Source organism: Rhinatrema bivittatum, chromosome 2, assembly GCF_901001135.1.
Source record: "Rhinatrema bivittatum chromosome 2, aRhiBiv1.1, whole genome shotgun sequence".
Classification (NCBI taxonomy): domain Eukaryota; kingdom Metazoa; phylum Chordata; class Amphibia; order Gymnophiona; family Rhinatrematidae; genus Rhinatrema; species Rhinatrema bivittatum.
Genome location: NC_042616.1, coordinates 385,250,359 through 385,273,038, shown reverse-complemented (window position 1 = coordinate 385,273,038; position 22,680 = coordinate 385,250,359). Strand labels below are relative to the sequence as shown.

The window sequence follows — 22,680 nt, the reverse complement described above, 5'->3', positions numbered from 1 at the left end:
CTGTCTCATGGCACAGCTGAGAGCAGTGCCTCCATTCTCGTTTCCCTCCCCCAACCCCTTGGGATGTAACTATAGCAATGTGTTTCCGTGCTGTCCCAGCCTGATTGGATCCCATTTGAAAAATCTCATAATCTCTTTTGAGATTGTGTTTATATTGTTGGCAGGAGGTGTCATTGTGTCTCCTTTTGTTGTAGTGGGGATGGAACCATGAGAAAAAACATTGACGTATGGAAAAAATGGACCACACTAAATAGTTTACAGTTGCATGGGTAAGTATGTGGTTTGTTCACCCTCTAGTATTTTGGCACATCACTGCAAAGTTTGTTTCTAACTTTAAGCAAGGAGAATTTCACTTTTGGAGGGAAAACAATTTGCTTCACTCAACCAACTGCAATCCACAAGTGACTTCCCCATCCATTCACTTGTGTTCTAGATTCTATAGCATTTATGAAAGATCTTGAATAAAATAGTGTAGCTACTATGTTAGTCCATTTATACATATAGAAATATATTCATTTTTGGACTAGCTTAATTCATTATCAACTTATTCTATTAAAAAGAGATCTACAGTTTGTGGAGGATCTGACAATCCTTGCATGCACCATAATCTTGCTGTTCTGTAAACCATGCACAATAGATTAATGAGTTCTATTTATTTGTTTGTTTATTTATTTTTCTATACCGACATTCGATTTGACATATCACATCGGTTTACATATAACAAGATGTCTAAGGCTAGCCTTATAATGACATGATACAATGTAACAGCTTAATTGAGTAACTAGCTAAGTACATATAACTTTTACAGGATTATAATACAACGTGTATATTAGCATAACTTTTACTGAATATATTAAGAGCTAAATTAAACTTTATACAGTGGCAGCGTAGGGGGGGAACTGGAGGGGTAAGGGGGCGGGGTGGTGGGGAATGTTATTTGGTGGGAGGGGGTGGGGGCTATGGTGGAATTATTTATCTGATGTGAATGCTTTCCGGAAGAGCCAGGTTTTGAGGTTCTTTCGGAAAGTGGGTGTAGAGGGGTCAGTTCTGAGAGCGGGTGGAAGGTTGTTCCAGAGGTGAGGGCCTGCTTCGGATGCAGCGTGTTCTTTAGTGGAGACTCGATGTATTTCCTTGGCCGGGGGGAATGGGGAGTAGGCCTGTGTTGGTTGAGCAGAGCTTTCTAGTGGGGTTACGGGGGGTCAGAGGTCCTTATAACCAGCTGGCTTTGTCATTCTGGATGAGTTCTAGAGATGAAGTTGTAAACTGAGTTTGCACCATCAAAATGACAGCTATTAGGGAGGAAGCAGCACATGATAGTGCAGGCATGGATTAACCCACATCCTAAGGTGCCTGGAAGTACTCCTTTTTGAATTTTTCTGCACCTGTAAAACGATCTTAAGCCAAAAAGAAATCCATCCAGTTGCACATTAAAAAAAACAGTCCTTTTTTTTACTGTATTATCAACTGACAAAGTTAATATTTTTGATTTTTGATGTCACTGGCAATTGCTAAAGTTGTCTTGCCATTGTTTGTTCGTACAGTACTGCCTTAAAGATCAACTTGATTAATTTTCATAACTGTTTTATAAAATTAAATGAATTTATGAAATGAGTTGAAACAGACTGGCCTGAATGACTTGTTTATTATTTTGGGAGTAGTGCTATATCATTTGAATTTAAATGCTTAGTTGGCATAATTTGGAACTCGTCTTGAGGAATATATTTATGAAATACTGTTGACCAGTATATATTTATTAAATACTGTTGATGCATTTCTGTAGTCAATGTTCCATTTCTACCTTTTATACAATTCGCAGAAGTTGAATTATCACGACTATGTCTTGCCTTAAAATCTAGTTGAAACCTCTCTGGGAAACTTTGCATTGTGACAAAGTGTTTTTGGGCCAACAGCCATGTGATATGTACACCAGCATTTGTTACTTCTTTAGGTTACAGCTGCGTATTGCTACTCGTGGTGTGGAGCAGCTAGCAGAAGGAGGCAGGATGGTCTATTCAACTTGCTCGCTCAATCCTGTAGAGGACGAAGCCGTTGTTGCATCACTACTAGAGAAAAGTGAAGGTAAAAATTGAAGAATGATTTGCCCTATACAGAGTATGGGGTGTCTTTTTAAAACTTTTTCCCACCTCCTCTTCCCTTACCTTCTCTCTCCCAGCTGTACGCTGTGTGCTAGCTAGAATGAATACCCATGTGGCGACTAGTTTGGAGCTCATGGACTCCTCCTCCTATGTGCATCCACTTGCATATTCCCAGGAGATACGAGCTAAAAAAATAACCCTGTTAAACTGTTCTGAGCTAAGCATGTCTTTTCTGTTTCCCTCTTGGAGGAGGAACATTCTTCAGTGATAAATCTTGCACTTGCTGAATTATGATACAACCATGTATTATTCTGCCTACACATCATTCTAACTAAACTTTGAAAACCTTGAAGCATAAGATGTCTGATGTTGAGTCATTCCAAACATCCATCTAGCCCAGCAACTTGTCTCTGGCAGTGACTGGTCTTGGTTGCCAGGAATCACAGAGCTGATCCATTTGTGTTGCTCACTCCCAGGGATATAAGCTGTGGCTTTTCCAAGTCTACATGCTTAATCTAATAAATAAATAAATGTTTATGAACTTTTCCTCTAGGAACTTGTACAAACCCCTTATAAACCTAGGTATGTTAGGTGCTTTCACCTCATCTTCCAGCAATAAATTCCACAGTGAGATTGTGCATTGAGAGAGAAAATATTTTCTCCAATTTGTTTTAAATCTGCTGTTTGCTAGTTTAATGGAATGTCCCCTAATCTTAGTACTGTTTGAAAGGATAAATTAACTGTTTTCCTTTTTATGTAATGATTTTATAAACCTCTATCAGATACCCCTTCAGTCATCTCTTCTTCAAGCTGAAGAGCACTAACCTTTTTAACCTTTCTTCATAAGGGAGCCGTTCCATCCCCTTTATCATTTTTTTGTCCTCCTCTGGACCTGTTCTAGTTCCACTGTATCTTTTTTTTGAGATGGAGTGAACAGAACTGCAAGCAGTACCCGAGGTGCAGATACATCATGGATTGATACAGAGGCATTATGATATTCTCAGTTTTGTTCTCCATTCTTTAGTGAATAATGACTAATGCATTTGCTACTTTCACTACCATCACACTGATCTGGGAATTTCAACATATTGCCCACAGATACTTTTCTTGAGTGGTAACTCTTAATATGGAACTCTCTCCATTGGGAAGACTGACCTTTTAGTCCAACTCTTCCTATCTTTTAACCGGTTACCAACCTACAGTAGGACACTGCCTCCTACCCTGTGAATTTTTTTATTTTGAAGGAGCGCACTGTTAGCCCGCGTTTTCGACGCGTTATTTTTACCCCTTATACAGTAAAGGGTATTAGTGCGTTGAAAACGCGTGGCCAACCCCCTCGAAACTAATAGCGCCCGCAACATGCAAATGCATTTTGATGGCCCTATTAGTTATTCCCGCGCGATACAGAAAGTAAAATGTGCAGCCAAGTCACACATTTTACTTTCAGAAATTAACGCCTGCCCAAAGGCCCAAAGGCCCAAAGAACTGACACCGGTAAAATTGAGCGTCGGCTGTCAAACCCGCTGACAGCCGCTGCTTCTGTCAAAAAGGAGGCACTAGGGACGTGCTAGTGTCCCTATCACCTCCTTTTACCGTGGGTCCTCATTTGCATGTTGTTCCCTCCTGAATCGCACGCACAAGAGAGTGGCCTGTGCGCGCGTCGAGAGAGCTGGCGCTTGCCGGCTCTCCCGTAACTTTTACTGAATTGGCCTATTTGTCAGATACCTTCTGAAAATCAAGATGCACTATATCAATCAGCATGCTCTTATCTACATGTTTATACCTTCAAAAAATTCTAAAAGATCAATAAGGCAAAACTTCCCTTTGATGAATCAGTGTAGGTGCTTTCCTATTAAGCCATGTCTAGCCATATGAGCCATAATTCTCTTTTTAACAATAGCTTCTACTGTTTTGCCCGGAAATAATGACAGATTCATTGGTGTTTAGTTTCCTAGATCACCTCTGGAGCCTTTTTTTTTCTTTCAAATATTGTTGTTACAAAGGCCACTTTCCAGTCTTTAGGCACAGTGACTGATTTATAGAACTCTGGGGTGAATACTATCCAAGCCTGATTAATTTGTTAATCTTCAGATTGTCAGGTGGCTCTATTACATCTTTCAGTTTCAAAGTTTTTTGTTTCAATTCCTCTGAACAATCACCTACAAAGATAGTTACAGGTGTGGGTATCTCCACAACATACTCTTCAGTAAAGACTAAAGCAACAAACTCATGTAGTTTTCTTATTATAGCCCTGGCATCCCTGAGCGACTCTTTTCACCTATGGTTATCTAGTTGTCCAATTGACTATCTTACTTCTTGCTTTTACTGTATTTGAGAAAATGTTTTATTACTTTTTTGCCTGTGTGGCAAGTTTCTTTTCAATTTTTTCTTGGCCTGACTTTTTAGTGTTTTATACCTAACTTGTCAGTGTGTATGTTCTTTCCTATTCTCCTTAGTTGGATCTACCTTCCATTCTTTTTTTTTTCTAAAGATTTTATTCATGTTGTATACCATAATTCCATGTGAGAATCACTAGTTCATAGCAGTGTACAGGTTTGACATTCATAAGTAAATAATGAAAAACTGATGTAGGCATATTTACAGAAGGAGGCTGGGGAAACATTTCGAGACAGGGGGTTAAAAGATAGTTTTATATAGGAAAGACATAGAAGTGCCAAGGATGGGGGGAATTGGTCCAGGACAGTTCTGGTTACCAGACGTATGACTAACTGGGCTCTTCTGTCAGACAATAGGCATTTGTGAATAGCCAAGTTTTTAACTCGCTCTTAAATTTTTAATGTTTGTTATTGTTCGCAGGTTCTCTGGCATGGAGTTCCATAGTGTTGGGCCAGCGACAGAAATCGTTCTCTCTCTTGTTTGTCTTAGATGAGAATTTCTTATGGCTGGGATTTCAAGGAGGCCTTTGTTTTGTGATCTGAGGGTTCGTGGTGGAATATGTGGTTTAATTGTTATTCCCATCAGATCATTGTTCCGATAAATGGTATTGAATATTATTGTAAGTACTTTGTAGATTATTCTTGATTGAACAGTGAGCCGATGCAGAGCGATCAGAGTTGGGGTAATGTGATCGTATTTCATAGTTCCAGACAGTAGTCTAGCTGCAGCATTTTGTAGTAGTTGCAGAGGTTTTATGTGGCTAGTTGGAAGTCCCAGAAGTAGCGAATTACAGTAATCAAGGTTTGAGAATATTAGGGATTGTAATATTGTTCTGAAATCTGCAGTGTTTAGTACCGGCTTCAACCTGCTCAAGATTTGCAACTTGTAGAAACCAGATTTGATTAGTTTACTAATGTGGGCTTTCATCATTAAGTTTTCATCAATTTGAACTCCTAGCTCTCTCATTGAGTTGCTGGGATTAACTGGAAGTTTCCCAGATCTATACCTGGTGGAATAGATTTTGGATGGTTTCAGGTCAGCCAAATTTTGTTTTTTTGGGGTTCATCGATAGTTTCATTTGTGCAAGTTTATCTTTTATTGTGAACATATGTTCAGAGATAAGTGATGCTGTTTTATCAAATGATGTTGTAAGTGGGATATAGAATTGCAGATCATCAGCATATAGAAAGAATTTTATACCTAGATCTGTTAGTGATTTGCACAAAGGCAGCATGTAGTTATTAAATAGAGTTGCAGAAAGCGCTGAGCCTTGCGGAACGCCAGTTGAGCAGTGGAATGTGTCTGATAATTGAGTTTAACTTGGAAAGATCTGTTTGCGAGGAATGAGGTGATCCATTTAAGTACATTTCCTTCAATCTGTATGTTTCCCAACTGTTGGCAGAGTAGGTTATGGTCAATGATATCAAAAGCTGCTGTGAAATCAATCAGCACTAGGCAGTGAGTTTTATTAGAGTCAAAGTCCCATAATATAGGGTCGGTTAAGGATTGTAGAAAAGTTTCCGTTGATCGATTCTTCTGAAATCCAAATTGATTAGGCTACAGGATTTTGTTGTCTTCTATATGAGCTTCCAATAGGGTAAACACTGCTTTTTCAAGAATTTTTGCAATGAAAGTTAAGTTGGAGACTGGTTGGTAGTTGTCTCAGTTGTCAGACTTTCCTAGTTTATTATTTAAAATTGTTTTTATAACTGCCTGTTTTAGACCATGAACCTGCAAGGGCAAGGTTGACTATTGTGATTGTAGGGGTTATAGTCTGATTTACTTGTTTCAGTGAAGAAGCAGGTATCAGGTCAAGTGGATGAGTAGCTGGTTTTAGTTTAGTTATGATTTTGTTTATCTCCGGCTTCGAGACTGTTTCAAATGCTGACCAATTAACGTGCATTAAAGTAATCCAATGTGTTAATAGGGTAGGTATGGGTGAAATGCTGTTTCAACCTCTGGATTTTTTTCAGTTAATGCTGTTGCATAGTCATTACATGAAGTTCTTGAGAAGTTATTCGAAATTTGGAGTGCAGAAGGGTCTTTTATTAGACTCCAACGATGCTTCTTTCACTTCACCTTTTAACATATTGGTATTCGTTTGGCCTTTGACCTTTTTAATGTGTTGGAATATGTTTTATCTAGGCTTCCAAAGATGGTTTCTTTAAATTTGTTTATTGGCATTTAAATAATTTACAACAAATAAAATATCATCAGAGAAACACAATTTTCCAGAAAAATGCAAGAAGAAAATCCAATATTAAAAAAAGCACTGCAAAACATGTCAAGTCCTCATCAAATGCTGGAAGATTCCATGGCGGCAGCCTTGAATCTAGTACTGTGGGTGAGGGCCCAAAAAGGGTCTTGCTTTCCAGATGGAATCCCCAAGACTGTTCTTGAGACTGCCACTGCCAGAGTTAAGGTGGAGTTTGCAATGCTGGTTGACCAGCAAGCACTTGGAATGGGTAGTGGACTTGCTGACACCAATCTGTATCATGGTGCAGGTGAATGCCAATTTAGTGGATTTGTAGGCACACTGTCAAGATCTATTTGCTCAGGTACAATGGACCCCATAGAAATCGAGTAGGTCCTTCTAATCATTTGAAAGCCAGGGTGATTCTGCTGGCTCATCTTCAGTTCATGCCCTCCAGTTTATGGGCAGGCAGTCAGGCTGATAGCTGATAATACCATAAGAATATAACATAAGAACATAAGAAATGCCATACTGGGTCAGACCAAGGGTCCATCAAGCCCAGTATCCTGTTTCCAACAGTGGCCTATCCAAGTCAGATGTACCTGGCAAGTTCCCAAACATTAGATAGATCACAAGCTACTATTGCTTATTAATTACCATAATAGCAGTTTATGGATCTAACCTCTAGGAACTTATCCAAACCTTTTTTAAACCCAGTAACATTAACTGCTGAAACCACATCCCCTGGCAATGAATTCCAGAGTTTAACTATGCACTGAGTGAAAGAATTTCTTTGATTTGTTTTAAATGAACTACTTGCTAACTTCATGGAGTGCCTCCTGGTCCTTCTATTATCTGAGAGCGTAAATAACAGATTTGCATTAACTTGTTCAAGTCCTATCATGATTTTGTGGACTTGTATCATATCCCCCCTCAGCTGTCTTTTCCAAACTGAACAGTCCTAACTTCTTAAGCCTTTCCTCATAGAGCAGCCATTCCATGCCCCATATCATTCTGGTCACCCTTCTCTGCACTTTTCTCCAGTGCAGCTATATCCTTTTTGAGTTGCAGTGACCAGAGTTGTACACATTATTTAAGGTGCGGTCTCACCATGAAGCGATACAGAAGCATTATGACATCTTCTGTTTTATTCTCCATTCCTTCCTTATAATTCCAGACATTGTTTGCTTTTTTGATAGCCACAGCACACTGGGCCAATGATTTCAACATATTATTCACTATGACCCCTAGATCTCTTTCCTGGGTGGTAACTCCTAAGGTAGAACGTAACGTTGTGTAACTACAGCAAGGATTATTTTTTCTTATATGCATTACTTTGCACTTGTCCATGTTAAAATTCCTCTGCCATTTGGAAGCCCAGTCTTCCAGTCTCACAAGGTCCTCCTGCAATTCATCACAATCCGCTTGAGATTTAACTACTCTGCATAGTTTTGTGTCATCCGCAAATTTGATCACCTCGCACATGGTGCCCTTTTCCAGATCATTTATAAATATATTAAAAAGCACCAGTCCATGTACAGATCCCTGAGGCACTCCACTGTTTACCTTTTTTTCCCCTGTGAAAACAGACCATTTAATCCTACTCTCTGTTTCTTGTCCTTTAACCAAGTTGCAATCCACAAAACTACATCGCCTCCTATCCCATGACTTTTTAGTTTTCTTAGAAGCCTCTCATGCGGGACTTTGTTGAACGCCTTCTGGAAATCCAAATATACCATATCTACTGGTTCACCTTTGTCCACATGTTTATTTACCCCTTCAAAAAAATGTAGGAAAGTTGTGAGGCAAGACTTCCCTTGGGTAAATCCCTGTTGACTGTGTCCCATCAAACCATGTCTATCTAAATGTTTTGTGATTTTATTCTTTATAACAGTTTCTACAATTTTTCCTGGCACTGAAGTCAGGCTCACCGGTCTATCTTTTCTAGATCACTTCTGGATCCCCTTTTAAATATATGGGTTACATTGGCCATTTTCCAGTCTTCAGGTAAATTGGATGATTTTAATGATAGGTTTTAAATTTTTACTAATAGTTCTGAAATTTCATTTTTTAGTTCTTTCAGAGCCATGCAGGGTATACCATCCAGTTCAGGTGATTTACTACTCTTCAGTTTGTCAATCAGGCCTACCACATCTTCCAGATTCACAGTGATTTGGTTCAGTTCATCAGAATCAGCACCCATGAAAACCTTCTCCGGAACGGGTATCTCTCCAACATCCTCTTCAGTAAACACTGAAGCAAAGAAATTGTTTAATCTTTCCGCAATAGCCTTATCTTCTCTAAGTGCCCCTTTAACCCCTTGATCATGCCAATGGTCCAACCGACTCTTCCAGGCTTTCTGCTTCGGATAAATTTTTAAAAGTTTTTATTGTGAGTTTTTGCCTCTGTGACCAACTTCTTTTCAAATTTTCTCTTAGTCTGTCTTATCAGTGTCTTTACATTTAATTTGCCAATGCTTATGCTTTATCCTATTTTCTTCTGAAGGATCCTTCCAATTTTTGAATGAAGATCTTTTGGCTAAAATAGCCTCTTTCACCTCACCTTTTAACCATGTCAGTAATCATTTTCCTTCTTCCACCTTTCTTAATGCATGGAATACATCTGGTCTGTGCTTCTAGGATGGTATTTTTTAAGTGTCCACACCTGTTGCACACTTTTTATCTTTGTAGCTGAACCTTTTGTTTTTTCTATTTTCTCATTTTATCAAAGTTTCTCTTTTGAAAGTTTAGCGCTAGAGCTGAGGATTTAAATGCTGTCCCCCTTTCCAGTCATTAATTCAAATTTGATCGTATTATGATCACTATTGCCAAGCGGCCCCACCACCATTACCTCTTAACCAAATTCTGTGCTCCACTGAGAATTAGATCTAAAATTTCTCCCTCTCTTGTCGGTTCCTGAACCAATTGCTCCATAAAACTGTCTTTTATTCCATCCAGGAACTGTATCTCTCTAGTATGCCCTGATGTTTCACTTACCAAATCAATATTGGGCTAATTGAAATCTATTATCAAAGGGAGTCACCAGTTATCCACTGCAACCAAAATCTATCGTGTTGCAGGATAAAGACTCTTATCTGTATGTTCTTCATATGCCCCTGAAGAAGCTTAACAGTGAAACACTGGCCGTATTGGGCTATCATATGTAAAAGTAAAATTTCTTAAGAGTCTACTTTTTACCGATGGAGGACTATTTTTAAAGAAAAAGCAAAAAAATATCAACAAAAAAAAATATTTTTGAATAAATTAAAAAATAAAAGAAGGTGAATGATTGAGAAGACCGGTTGGTGTCTTTGAGAAAGTCACACAACGTCAGGCTTGCTGACACCTTCTTAAGCTACTATATATAGTAAATTAATTTGTTTTCCACCTTGATATTGATAGCTAATTGAAATCTCCCATTATTACTGCACTTTACTGCACAGTTTGGTTAGCTTCCCTAATTTCTCTTAGCATTTCACTGTCCGTCTTACCATTTTGGCCAAGTGGACAGTAGTATACTCCTATCACTATTCTCTTCCCCAACATACAAAGGATTTCTGCCCATAAAAATTTGATTGTGCATTTAACCTCATGCAGGATCTTTATCCTGTTGGACTCTATGCCATCCCGGACATAAAGCACCACTCTGCCACCAAGATGCTCCTCTCTGTCATTGTGATATATTTTGTATCCCGGTATAGCACTATCCCATTGGTTGTCCTCTTACCACCATGTCTTTGATATGCCAATTAAGTCTGTGTCATCATTCACTGCTATACACTCTAATTCTCCCATTTTACTTCTTAGATTTCTGGCAATGGCATACAAACATTTCAAAGTGTGTGTTTTGTTTGTATTTTCATTCTGCTTCTCAGTTGTCAGGGATAAATTGGAATCTTTTAACTCAGGTGAGTTTTTAATTACAGGTCCTTGGACTACTTTTTTTGTTAGTGGAACCTCTCTGTTGGGATCCCCGAACTCTAATGCTTCATTAGTATGCTTTGAAGATACCTCCCTCTGAACCATGCTCTGCTGAGCGACTGTCTGCTTTCCCTTTTGTAGCATACATAAATCATCAAGGAGGAATTCAAAGTCCTCAAGTGTCTTTACAGATGGATGCCCTTCCTTAGGCGGAAATGAATTTGCAGGTCGTCTGCATCTCGATTGTAATGTTGTATACCCAGGCAATTGATCCTTTTCTCAAAGGGCCTTTGATCAGGTTGTTGCAGAGTGGGGTCAGCCAGATTGGGATCTGATGGCGACCAGCCAGAATACAAATGTATGCAGATTTTTCAACCAGAAAAGAGATGCTCAGTTGGCTGGGATCGATGCCATAGTTCAGGAGTGGCACATGGAGGGGTTGCCATATGTTTTTCCATCTTGGCCCATGATAGGCAAACTTCTTCAAAAGATAGCTGAGCAGCTAGGGCTGGTACTGGGCCCTCTGGCCATGGTATATGAATCTTGGGCATCTGCTGTGCAGCAGCTCCCTAAGAATTCGGTCTCACAGGGAGTTAGAACTGCTTTATGAGGAACTGGATCGATTTTGTCTTATGGTTTAGTCCTTGAGAGAGGGTAAGATTAGTGAAGAAGAGTTACTCTCAGGCCATGATGGTTACGCTATTGAAAGCTAGAAAATTCTTCATTTCCTTAGCTTATGTGGAGTTTTCAAGGACTGGTTGTCTGGGCATCAGTGTGCCCTTGAGGGTTGTGCCTGTCCATTGATTTTGAAATATTTTTAGGAAGGCCGATCTAAGGGGTGGCTGTTAATATGTTGAAGGTGCAGGTTAGAGGCTGTCTCTTGCGCTATAGGGCTCGTATTTGTGATAGGGTGCTATCTTCTCATCCGGATATGTCTTGGTTCTTGATGGATGTTAAAACATATTAGATGACCTTTCCAGATTCCGGTTCTACCATGGGACCTGAACCTAGTTTTATCATTTTTAGGAGGACCATACTTTGTTCCTCTTAAGGCTATTTCTTTAAGGCTTCTTACATTGAAGATAGTCTTCATAGTCGCTAATTGTTTGCCTTAGAGGGTATTTGAGTCATAAGCACTGTCTCGTAGGGAGCCTCTCTGATTTCTTATAAAGAAAAGTTTTCAGATTCATGCAGTTCCCTCCTTCCTTCCAAAAGTTACAGATTTTCATTTGAATCAGTCAGTATCTTTGTTGCCTTTTAACAGGTAGGCAGATTCTGAGGATTATATGCTCCTTCGTCCCTTGGATGTGAGGATACATCTCTTAAAATATCTCAAGATGATTAGCACTTTAGGTACTCTGATCATCTTTGTTCTGTATGGTGGGACATGGAAAGATGAGGTGGTCTCTAGAGCTGCATTGACTAGCCATATCATCCTGATTTCTAAATGATTTATGGAACAAATCTCATAAGCGCTACAGGATGCTATGAAGTGAGTTGATATTTTCATTGCTTTGTCATTTTTTCCCTTACTTTGATGATTTTATTATGTATGTCTTTATGTTCACTGCCTATAGCTTCGGTATAAGTGGTTTATAAATAGGTTAAATAAATAGGGCTCTGGTGGTGTGCTGGATTGAGGAGGTAATTTCAGCAGTTTATTTGAATTCCGGCACTCCTTTGCCAAAGCAGATACATGCTTATTCCACATGGGCGCATGTGGTTTCTTGGGCGGCGTTGTGAAAGGTCTCTCCTTTGGAGATCTGTAAAGCAGCAACATAGTCATCTTTGCATATATTTTCTAAGCATTATTGCCTTGATGTCAGAGCTCGAAAGGCGGCTTCCTTTCTCTTGGAGATGTTGCAAGAGACTGGGGCAACATTCCACCCTGTGAGGGAGTAGCTTGGGTGCATCCAACTGATTTAGCCTGGTCTGACTGGATGAAGAGAACGATGAAATTACTTCTTATCCGATAATTTCCTTTCCTTTAATACAGTCAGACAAGACCAGGGCCCTTGCTGTGCTACTACTGTCTTGAAGAGTTTATAATTCTTGTCTTGCAGGAGAATTTACTTGCTGGGAGGTAAGTGGAGTTGAGGGCCAGAGTGAATTTATATACTTCTCTGCTGGTGAATTCTTTCTGGTTTACTGTTGTGAATTTTTCCTTCATTTAAATCCTCTGGCTTATATATAAAAACAAAAAACAAAAACAGATCACTTGAATCAATAATATGGCTGATAGGTGATGGTATTGAGCTTGTCCACAGTTAGCTTGTTACAGGAATACTGGCAGGCTAATGTTGGCATGGAGGTAGATGAGTGTCATCAGCGAACCTGTTGATCTGTCTCCATGTGCTAGTTGGTATGCATAACCCCACTAGTCTGGCCTGGTCTGACTATGTTAAACGAAAGGAAATCAGGTAAGAAGTAATTTTACATAAATAGCTCATGTGCAGAGAGGAATCTAGTCACAGGAACATTTTTAAAAAATGTAAATTCCTAGTTCTCTGATTATCCCTGAGCGCCAAATGATTATGAGATACCTGACTATCTTTAATATAAACTACCACAGAGGTTTGTTAGAAAATCACCCATGGGCCCAAAGAGGATAATGTAATCTCCATTTGACTTAATATAGATTCATATTCTTCCAATTTGGACTTAGTATCTTTAGTAAAATTGCAGAGTTGAGAAATAGAATGGGTTAAATTCTTTTCCAGTGTTGTGACCACTCTCCACACATCTGCAAGAGTGACATCCTCAATGTCCTCAGTCACCAGTTGATGAGTCCAGAAGAGGAATAGCAGATGGTATAGGAATCCCCAGGGACTTAAAATGTTGACATCAACCCAGGGAAATCGAAATTCAGAAAAATCATCCTTATTCTGCTTATAACACTCAGCTCCTAGCCTTGCAGGAACACTGTCTAAAAATGCATCCTCCTACAACCCCATCAGTGGAGCTATAGCAACAACATTAACGTTCAGAGACTTAACAAAGGCTTCTCCATCCTCCTCCATATTTGAGAGAAAATACGATTGAGATCCAAGGTGACTTGACATAAAGACGCTCTGGAAGTCAACTGGCCAGCCGGCTGAACTGGTAGTGAACTCACACCTGGACTCAGAGGCCACTGACCCAAGGGAAACCTCAATACTTAAGACACTATGGGTAGTGTCCATTTGCTGTATGTAAATATCCATGGGACCACAGATTGAAGGTAAACCCAGAGAGGAAGTCCTCACAGTCACCTTCCCTTCCCCTTCCTCTTCCTTCCCATTAAGGCCTATGAAAGAAGAAATTGCTCTTCTTCCCCCACCAAAATCTTTCCTAAGGCACATGCTGCTTGATGCACAGCTTCACCTGTGCCCCATAGATTTCTGCCTCTAATAGTATCAGTCCAGCTCCAAGAGATAACGTCAAAACAGGGCCCAGATGAGAAAGGAGGGGGAAAGAGCAATAAAGCAGCTAAATAGCTCTGGTATAGATGGAAACAGTCATGGTTAGCCTTGCCAATTGAATCTCCCTCCCAAGATAGTATTTTTAAACAATTACCATGCTTCATGCAAATTTTTAACCCTCAACAATTCCTTTTAGGTTTCTTCTAATTTCCTCATGTTCTCGTAATCTCCCCTTTTAAATGTTGTTGCAATCGTTTTTTGATATCCTCCCCCCAGTAATTGTCAAATTTGATTGCATTATGATCACTATTGAAAATCAGCTCCAGTGGAATGCAGAGGTTTCTGCATTCCACTGAGAACTAGATCTCATGTAATTCCCCCGCTCGTTGGTTCTAGGATAAAGTACTCCATGAAGCAGTCATTAATGGTATCTAGGTAATTACCTCTTTAGCATGTCCTTATGAGACATTTACTCAATGTGGAAGTAATTGAAATCTCCCATTATTACTGTGTTGTCAGTTACTATATGTAAATATGTCGAATCCCTATTAGCATTTCTCTTCATTCCTGTCAGGCAGTAGTAGAATATCCCCACTGCTATACTCTTCTCCATCACACATGGAATTTTTATCCAGAACCTTTTTCCTGCTTGACTCTATACCATGCTTAACCTATACAGTGCCATCCCTCCAACAATTTAGTCTACCCTGTCACTTTGGTACAGTTTGTACCCTGGAATTACAATCCCATTGGTTTTCTTTCTATCAGTCTGAGATGCCTGTTTTCTCCAAGGAAAAGCAGGATGGTAGCCCTCACACATGGATGACATAATCTGATGCAGCCCGGCACGGAAAACTTTTATCAGAGTTTCTAGAAATTTTGATGGGCACACTGAGCATGCCCAGCATGCTGCTAACCATGCGTCCACGCGGGGTTCCTCTTCAGTCTTTACATTTATTACTATTTATGAATCACCTAACACTAAAAGGACTAGTTGATGAACAAGAGTACAATCATAATATAAAATTACACATGCAAAAAAAAAAAATATATAACAATACAGCAGATAACTAAAAAGAATAAATATAATATAAAATTTCAGATGTAAAAATAAAGTAAATAATACACCAGATAATTAAAAAGAGTAAACATATATCATAAAAATCAATAAAATATGAACTAAAAATAAGCGAGATTAAAAAACGAAAAAGTTTTAACTTGTTTTCCAAATCTCTTAATGGTTTCACATTGTCTAATGTCAATGGGAAAAGAGTTCCAGATAGTGGGCCCCGCAACAGAAAAGGCATATTCTTGGGTAACATAGAGTCTGGCAACTCTCAGAGATGGAATCTCAAGAAGGCCACGTTGGGAAGAGCTCCGTGATCTCATAGGTTGATAAAATCTCAAAATGGCATTGGCCCATTGATATATTTGCTTGGTTAACAGTTTAAAAATGATCATGCTGAGTTTGTATTTAATTGTTTCATGAATTTGGGAGCCAGTTAGGTCAATTAAAGTAGATGTAATGTGATCATTGTGTCTTAGGCCAGAGAGCAAGCGCGCAGCTGAATTTAGTAGCAACTGTAGTGGATGTAATGAAAGGTTGGGCAACCCCGTATATAGAGAATTACAGTAGTCTACAATAGGAAAAATGGAAGCCTGTAAAACAGTGTGAAATTCAGGTAAATGAAGTTTTTTGAGACCAGCCAAGACCTGAAGCCTGTAGAAACCTTGAGAAATGATGTTTGATTTGAGGGCAAAAGGAGAGAGTACTTTCTAAGATAAAGCCAAGATTTCTAATGTGATTCTGAATAGGAAAATAACTACCGTTAAGAGTGATTGTGTTGATGTTAGAAGAAGAAGGACTATGAATGACAAGTAACTCTGTTTTGGTCATATTTAATGATAATTTGTGATGCTTTAACCACTTTTGGATAGTGGAAAAACAGTTATTCAGATGTTCTAATGTGTCTTGTCAAGAGGGTCGAATATGTAAAACAAACTGAATGTCATCAGTGTAGATTTTATAACAATCAGAGTGGAGAGAATTTGGCAAATGGGTGCAAGGTAGATATTGAAAATTGTGGATCCTTGAGGGACACTGGTTTTAATGGGAGTGAGGGAAGAGAATTCATTTTTAAATTTAATGGATTGAGTTTGATCAGAAAGGTAAGAGCGAAACCAGTTGAGAACAGTACCAGATATCCCACATTCCTGCAAATGGAAAAGTAGAATGTTGTGGTCAATCATGTCAAAAGCTGCTGAAATATGAAAAGAAACAATTAGAAATTGCTGACTGTAGTCAAGGCCTCTTAATATATCAGTGAGCGAGAGGAGTAGAAGCTCAGTACTGAGAGAATGGCGAAATCCATATTGGTGGGGATTTAGTAACTCAAATTTCTCTACATGATCATTTAATTAACTCAAGACAGCAGATTCCAGAACTTTAGTGAAAAAAGATCAGGCAGAGATCGGTCTGTAATTACCTGCATCAGAAGGATTGAGATTGCTTTTTTTTCAAAAGTGGGCATACTATGGCCTTTTTTAAGGAAGGATCTACTGAGTCTTCGCGGAGCTAAGATGTTACAAGAACATTTAAAAAGAGAGGACGAGCAGAGTGATTGAGGACACAATGAATGTATTGTTGGACTTGACCATAACATTCTCAACCTTGGTGGAGGAAACAAGCTCAAAGTTTTCCCAAATAGAAGAGATTTGAGAAGAGGGATGAGTATGCCAATTGGGTGCCTCGGAAAAAGATGCACATCTTTTTCAACTTTTCCAACCTTTTTTTTAAACTTAAAAGGATTCTGCAGAAGGAACATTCAGTAATGATTTTTGAGAAGTAGCAGGATTAGTAAGCCTCTTGGCAATATGAAACAGTACTTTGGGGTTGTAACCTGTTTCATCTATTTTTTTGGAGAAGTATTCCTTTGTGGTGACATTAGAAAGGACTTGATATTCTCGAAGAAGAGAACAAAAAGATTGTGCATGTTCAGAGGACAGAGATTTCCTCCAGAGGTGCCCAGCTCTTCTAAGGCAGCTTTAGCGGAAGCATTGTTCAACCAGGGCCGGGATCTAGAATTACATGGAACAAAGGTTTTGATAGGAACAACTTGTTCAAGCACAGTTGTAAGCACCGGCGGGATGGAGACACGCAGCACCATGGAAGCCAACCGGAAGCTGAAGTACATCAGTCTAGCTGTTCTGGTGGTACAGAACGCCTCCCTGATCCTGAGTATTCGCTATGTCCGCACCCTACCTGGAGACCGCTTCTACGCCACCACCGCAGTGGTCATGGCTGAGGTGCTGAAGAGTGCCACCTGCCTATTGCTCATCTTTTTTCAGAAGCGAGGTAACCTGAAACATTTTGTTCTCTTTCTGCATGATTCTATCGTGCGGCAATATATGGATACACTCAAGCTAGCAGTGCCCGCGCTCATCTACACGCTCCAAAATAACCTTCAGTACATTGCTATATCCAATCTTCCTGCTGCCACTTTCCAGGCAGACGGTGATTGGTTGTTTAATTGGTACTTCACCTTCCTTGTCCATGTTAAGAAGGATCTGAATATAGTCCCTATCAAATGGAAATTCATCTTGTCAGCTATGTTAATAACTTGCAAATCTATATGAAAGATCATCAAAAAGAATAGCTTCCAGATGCAGTTGCAATGAAAAACCCAAGATGGATCCTAAGTAAGCCTGAGCCCCTTTCCAAAAACTTTGAATAATACCATATGATCCAGAGAACCAATATCTTAGTCACACTTATTTGACACACTGATCTGAGTTGGAAAGTTTTTTGACAAAAATGCCCTTTTTTGTGAAAAATGGAATCTTATTAACAATTTATATTGTATTTCCTTCAAAGTAGCATTGAGTATTTGTTTAATTCTTGTAAAGCAACTTTAATACTGTTGTGATATGAATTGCACTCCCAACTCATCTGACCATTTGTCTATAAATATGTTTAATCAAGCATTCTCCTAATCCCAATAACTATTCGGAACTTTTCAACAATCGACCTCAGGCCCGACACAGTCAATTCCGAAAATATATTCTCCTATTTTATATTGTATTTAAATTGTACTCTCCTTGTCCGTTGAAGTTATTTATTGCTTTCATTAAGTTATTTTATTTATTTCCAAGTTCAATCTTCCCTGTTCTCTGTAAGACATTATTCTATATACTGTCAATTTTTATTGTTATAATGTAAACCGAATTGATTAGTAACTTTGTTACTAGAACTTCGGTATATAAAACTGTTAAATAAATAAATAAATATTCATTTAAAGCATCAGAGAAATTGTTGTAATTCAGATTTGAGAGCAAGGGAACAATAGTATCATGAAATAGGGTGGTGTGAATGAGACCCCAGGAGCATAAAGCATTGACCCGGGAGACGTTGTTGGGGCTGGAGAGACGTAAGAGAAATTTGATGTAATAAGGATCAGCCCATGGCACAGGTGAGATACATAATGAGTCAGAAGAGAGAGAAAAGGTAGACCCATTGACAAAAACAAGGTCTAATTATGACCAAGATTGTGAGTGGGAACATGAATGATTTGAGACCAACCAAGAGACTGCAGAATATGTAAGAAAAGAGTGCATTGATCAGAAAGAGGAGAGGCATCAGTATGTAAGTTAAAATCTCCTAGAATGACCACCTTGTTTAAATCAAACTTTGAAAGTAATAATTGCTCGTGAAATTGAGACAAATCAGAATGTAGAAGTTTAGGAGGGGCATCAACTAAACAAATGGAGAACTGGCTGGAAGAAATTAACATTTCAACGCCAGAATTTCCATTTAAATGCGCGGTTTTAACACACCAACTACTTTTATAAATAATGAGTAACCTGCCACCATGTTTCTTGGGGCAGGGCTGCAAAACAGCAGAAAACCAGGAGGGAAAATTTAATTTACTTCAAGATGGTCAGAATCAAGTAGCCATGACTCAGTGAAACAATAGAAATCCAGTTGCTGTCTAAGAATGAAATCATACAATAGCTGACATTTACTCTTAAAGGATTGAGCATTAATAAGGCAAAGGGACACATTAAAGGGAATATTAATTCAAAGCATCTTAGTGAAAGGAATTTAATTAAATGAGAGGAGTGAAAGGAGTTTTTTTGGTGAATTTGTAAGGAAGACAGGTTTCCATATCTATCTTGACCAGTGATGGATTGTATAGGGAACATGGGGTTTTCAGAAAAACACAGTTTCAGGGCACTTGTTGCACGCTGGCTCTTCACTGCCCCCCCCCCCCCCCCCGGGCAGGTGACGACATCAGGGGGCAGGGCCAGTGGCCATCTGTGTTGTAGGAGCCGGTGAGAACAGAGCAGGCGCACAGCCAGCTCTCCTGGTAGAGCCCATAGATGGCAAAAGGCTTGATGTGCCGGGGAGAGCAGCTTGAGAACGATCAGAGAGTCCATGTCCTGCGTCGCACCCAGGCTATTCACCCCCTTCGTGTGCGCGGCGACACCGGCATCCACATGCCAGATCTTCACCCCTCCCCCCAGGCAGGTAACATCAGGGGGGCGGGGCCAATGGCCGTCTGTGTTGCAGGAGTCGGGAGCAGAGAGGGTGCAGGGACAGCTCTCTTATTTTCCGTAAAGCTGTTGCCTCGCGGTTGCGGAGCTCGCGCTTCTTTTGAGCCATTTTCCTTTTTTGAAGTGTTTTCTCTCCACCTGTCGCGTAGGGTCCCTCGCTCCTTCAGGTCCCTTTTTCAGCAATCTGATAAGTACTTCAGGTTTTCATGGTCGATCGCAGACAGCTTCTTTCCCCGGTGCCCGCCGACCATTGACTGCGCGCTGTACTACTTTTTTTTCAATGGCATCGACCGGCTTTTGTTGGTGCCCCCGGACCATTCCATCACAGACCCCCACGAGGTCTGTGTCCTTTGCCTGGAGGCATCCCACGATGTCTGAGGTTGTGATCTTTGTGCCCAGATGACCCCCAAGGGTTGTCGGGCCATCTTGATAAAATGGAAAAATTATTCAGGTCCAAGCAGTCAGATTTGTCCTTTGCCTTGGGGACCTCCATCTCGCTCGGGAAAGAGATCCTGGTCTTGACTCTTTCAGAATCACCCCTTCCTCCATTCCCCAGCTCCGATCTTGAGACAGGGGACTGATCACGGTCTTTGTCATCCCGTTCTCGGTTGGGTTCCTCGCCGTTGCCATCGATTCCAGGCAAGGACCACAGGGAACCATCGAGAAAGGTTGAACAAACACAGTCATCGATCATCTTCATTGTCTAAGCAAAACCATGGGCAGTCATTGATGTCTGTGCCTCCCATGAAGCATCTAGGGCAGAGAAAGCGATTCTCTCTGATCCCACTGATGCCTCCAGGCGGCCTCCACCGACTCCGGTGGTGGGCTCGGTGCCCCTCGGTACTCCAGGGGACATCCCAATTCCATCTGCTCCTCCTTAAGCCATTTTGTTCTCGGCTGCCGTTGAGGAGGAGTTAGAGAAGCGCATGCGGTTGGCAGTCAGCCAGGCTCTTCAGGGATTTGAGCCTCCGGTTCCACCGGGACCTCCACCGGTGCTTGCGCTATTACTGGAACAGCTTGATATGCTGCTTGGTGTCCTACCAACGCAGCCGGCTCCGGAGCCACAAAACCCCTTCACGGCCGAAGTGAGCACTGTTGCCACCGGCCCCCATACCAGTGAGCAACTTCTCCGAGGAGGAAGGGTCATTGGGTTCAATGACGGCCCGGGGACATATAGCGCTACATCACCTCACAGCTCGCCTAGGGCCCTTGGGATCTGTTCCACTGGTCCCTTAGGTGCCTCCGATCCTGCCGACGCTGTTGGATCCATCCATGCTCCTACAACCGCGAGGTCCATCAAAGCCTCCGGCTTCTCTTTCGGTGCACTCAAGACCCATGTCTCTCCCACTGTTGTGTCTTTGACCCCCCCCCCCCCCCGCATTCCCGGAGGGTCGCAGTGAAGGGTAGGCCCCTTATGGCCTCTCTTTAGTCACCCTTCTCTGAACCTTTTCTAATTCTGCTGTATCTTTTTTGAGATGTGGGAACCAGAACTGCACACAATACTCAAGATGATGTGGGCAGAACTGCACACAATACTCAAGATGAGGTCGCACCATGTAGTGATACAGAGGCATTATGAGATTCTCTGTTTTATTCTCCATTCCTTTCCTAAGAGTCCCTAGTATTCTATTTGCTTTCTTGGCTGCTGCTGCACACTGAACAGATTGACTGTATTTTCAACAATGACACCTAGATCCTTTTCTTGAAAGGTGACTCCTAATGTGGAACCTTGCATTTTTTAACTGTAATTTGGGTTACTCTTCCCTAAGTGTACTACTTTGCACTTGACCACTTTGCACTTGTACACTTTAAATTTCATTTGCCATTTCATTGCCCAGTCTCCCAGTTTTGCATTGTCCTCATGCAATTTCTCAGAATCTTCTTGTGATTTAACAACTTTGAATAATTTTGTGTCATTGGAAAATTTGATCACCTCACTTGTTCCCATTTCCTGGTCATCTATGTAAATAAAAATGTTAGTTTGTACGTCGTCGCTAATCTCGCCAACTGCTTAACCGAATGCGTTCAAATTTGCACACAACATTCACTTCCCATACGGGAAGGATCTTATACACTTACATTACATATAGGTCACACCTGTGACAGGTAATACAAGTTTAAAAATTGCTTACACAAAACAGCGACATCTGGTGGCCATCAGCGCAAGCGCAACCTCTTACACCTTTCACACACACTCACATACCACACCCCACCCCCACACAGGGCTATTGTCTTTCATTCACACTCCCTCATAACACACAGAAATCCACACTCATCACACCACACACCCCCACCCACACGCCTGCCAATGTCACTTACTTCACCCACCCTCCCAAAACACACCAAAACACGAATTCCTGGCTGCTACATTGGGAAGCCACGCATTTCACACACCCTCCGAATTTAAATTAAAGTACCCTCTTCCACCCACGCACTGCACTCTGATCACACACTACACCTGAAACAAGTCCGTGCTTCTCCGCCGGCACCACAGGAACGGTCCGGGACACATCGCATTCAGTAGGGCCGTCTGATGCCAGCAACAAAAATGGCGCTGGCGGACCTTGCCCTTACTATACTATACGGAGACAACAATGACGTCGGTACACCATGTGGCATAGTAAGGGCAAGAGCCCGTCGGCGCCATATCCTCAGTGGACATTTGCCCTTACTAGGTCAGGAATCATGACGCACCACTTTCACCGGTGAAGTTTTGCGACATGGCAGCCGGCCACCGGCTGGCAGTTTACACAGGTAGCCGGGGAGGAGCACGGTGGGGGACCGTTCTTATTTTCCGCCGCGCGTTTTTCACAGGGGGGGGGCCCTCATTCTCCACATCTCCCGAGAGGGGGACTGTAGCGTGGGTTACTCTATTTCGCCGGGTTGGGGGGGGGGGGGGGGCCAGGAAGGTTTGCTTGAATATTTAAACTATTCTTTGCTGGTGCTGTTCATTTAGGGTACAAAAAAAAAAACCACAAACTGTAACCTTTACTGCTCTGTTCTGTTTTTCAACTTAACCAGGCTCAGCCACAGCAACGCGTGAACCAATTGCTTTCAAATTTGGACACAAGCTTCACCTCACATACGGCAAGGTTCTTCTAACTTACGTTACATATATG

The 22,680-nt window shown here is 40.9% G+C and overlaps 1 protein-coding gene and 1 pseudogene across 2 annotated transcripts in view; both read left to right on the top strand.

Annotated features, from left to right (window-relative positions):
* NSUN2 (NOP2/Sun RNA methyltransferase 2) overlaps positions 1 to 22,680 on the top strand; it is a 257,469-nt gene that overhangs the window by 125,523 nt on the left and 109,266 nt on the right. For both annotated transcript variants that reach the window (XM_029590002.1, XM_029590001.1), the window contains exons 8-9: positions 195 to 269; positions 1,949 to 2,079. In XM_029590002.1, the coding sequence (XP_029445862.1) occupies positions 195 to 269; positions 1,949 to 2,079 (206 nt within the window). The remainder of the gene's footprint in view (positions 1 to 194; positions 270 to 1,948; positions 2,080 to 22,680) is intronic.
* Positions 17,149 to 17,965, top strand: LOC115084748 (annotated as a pseudogene).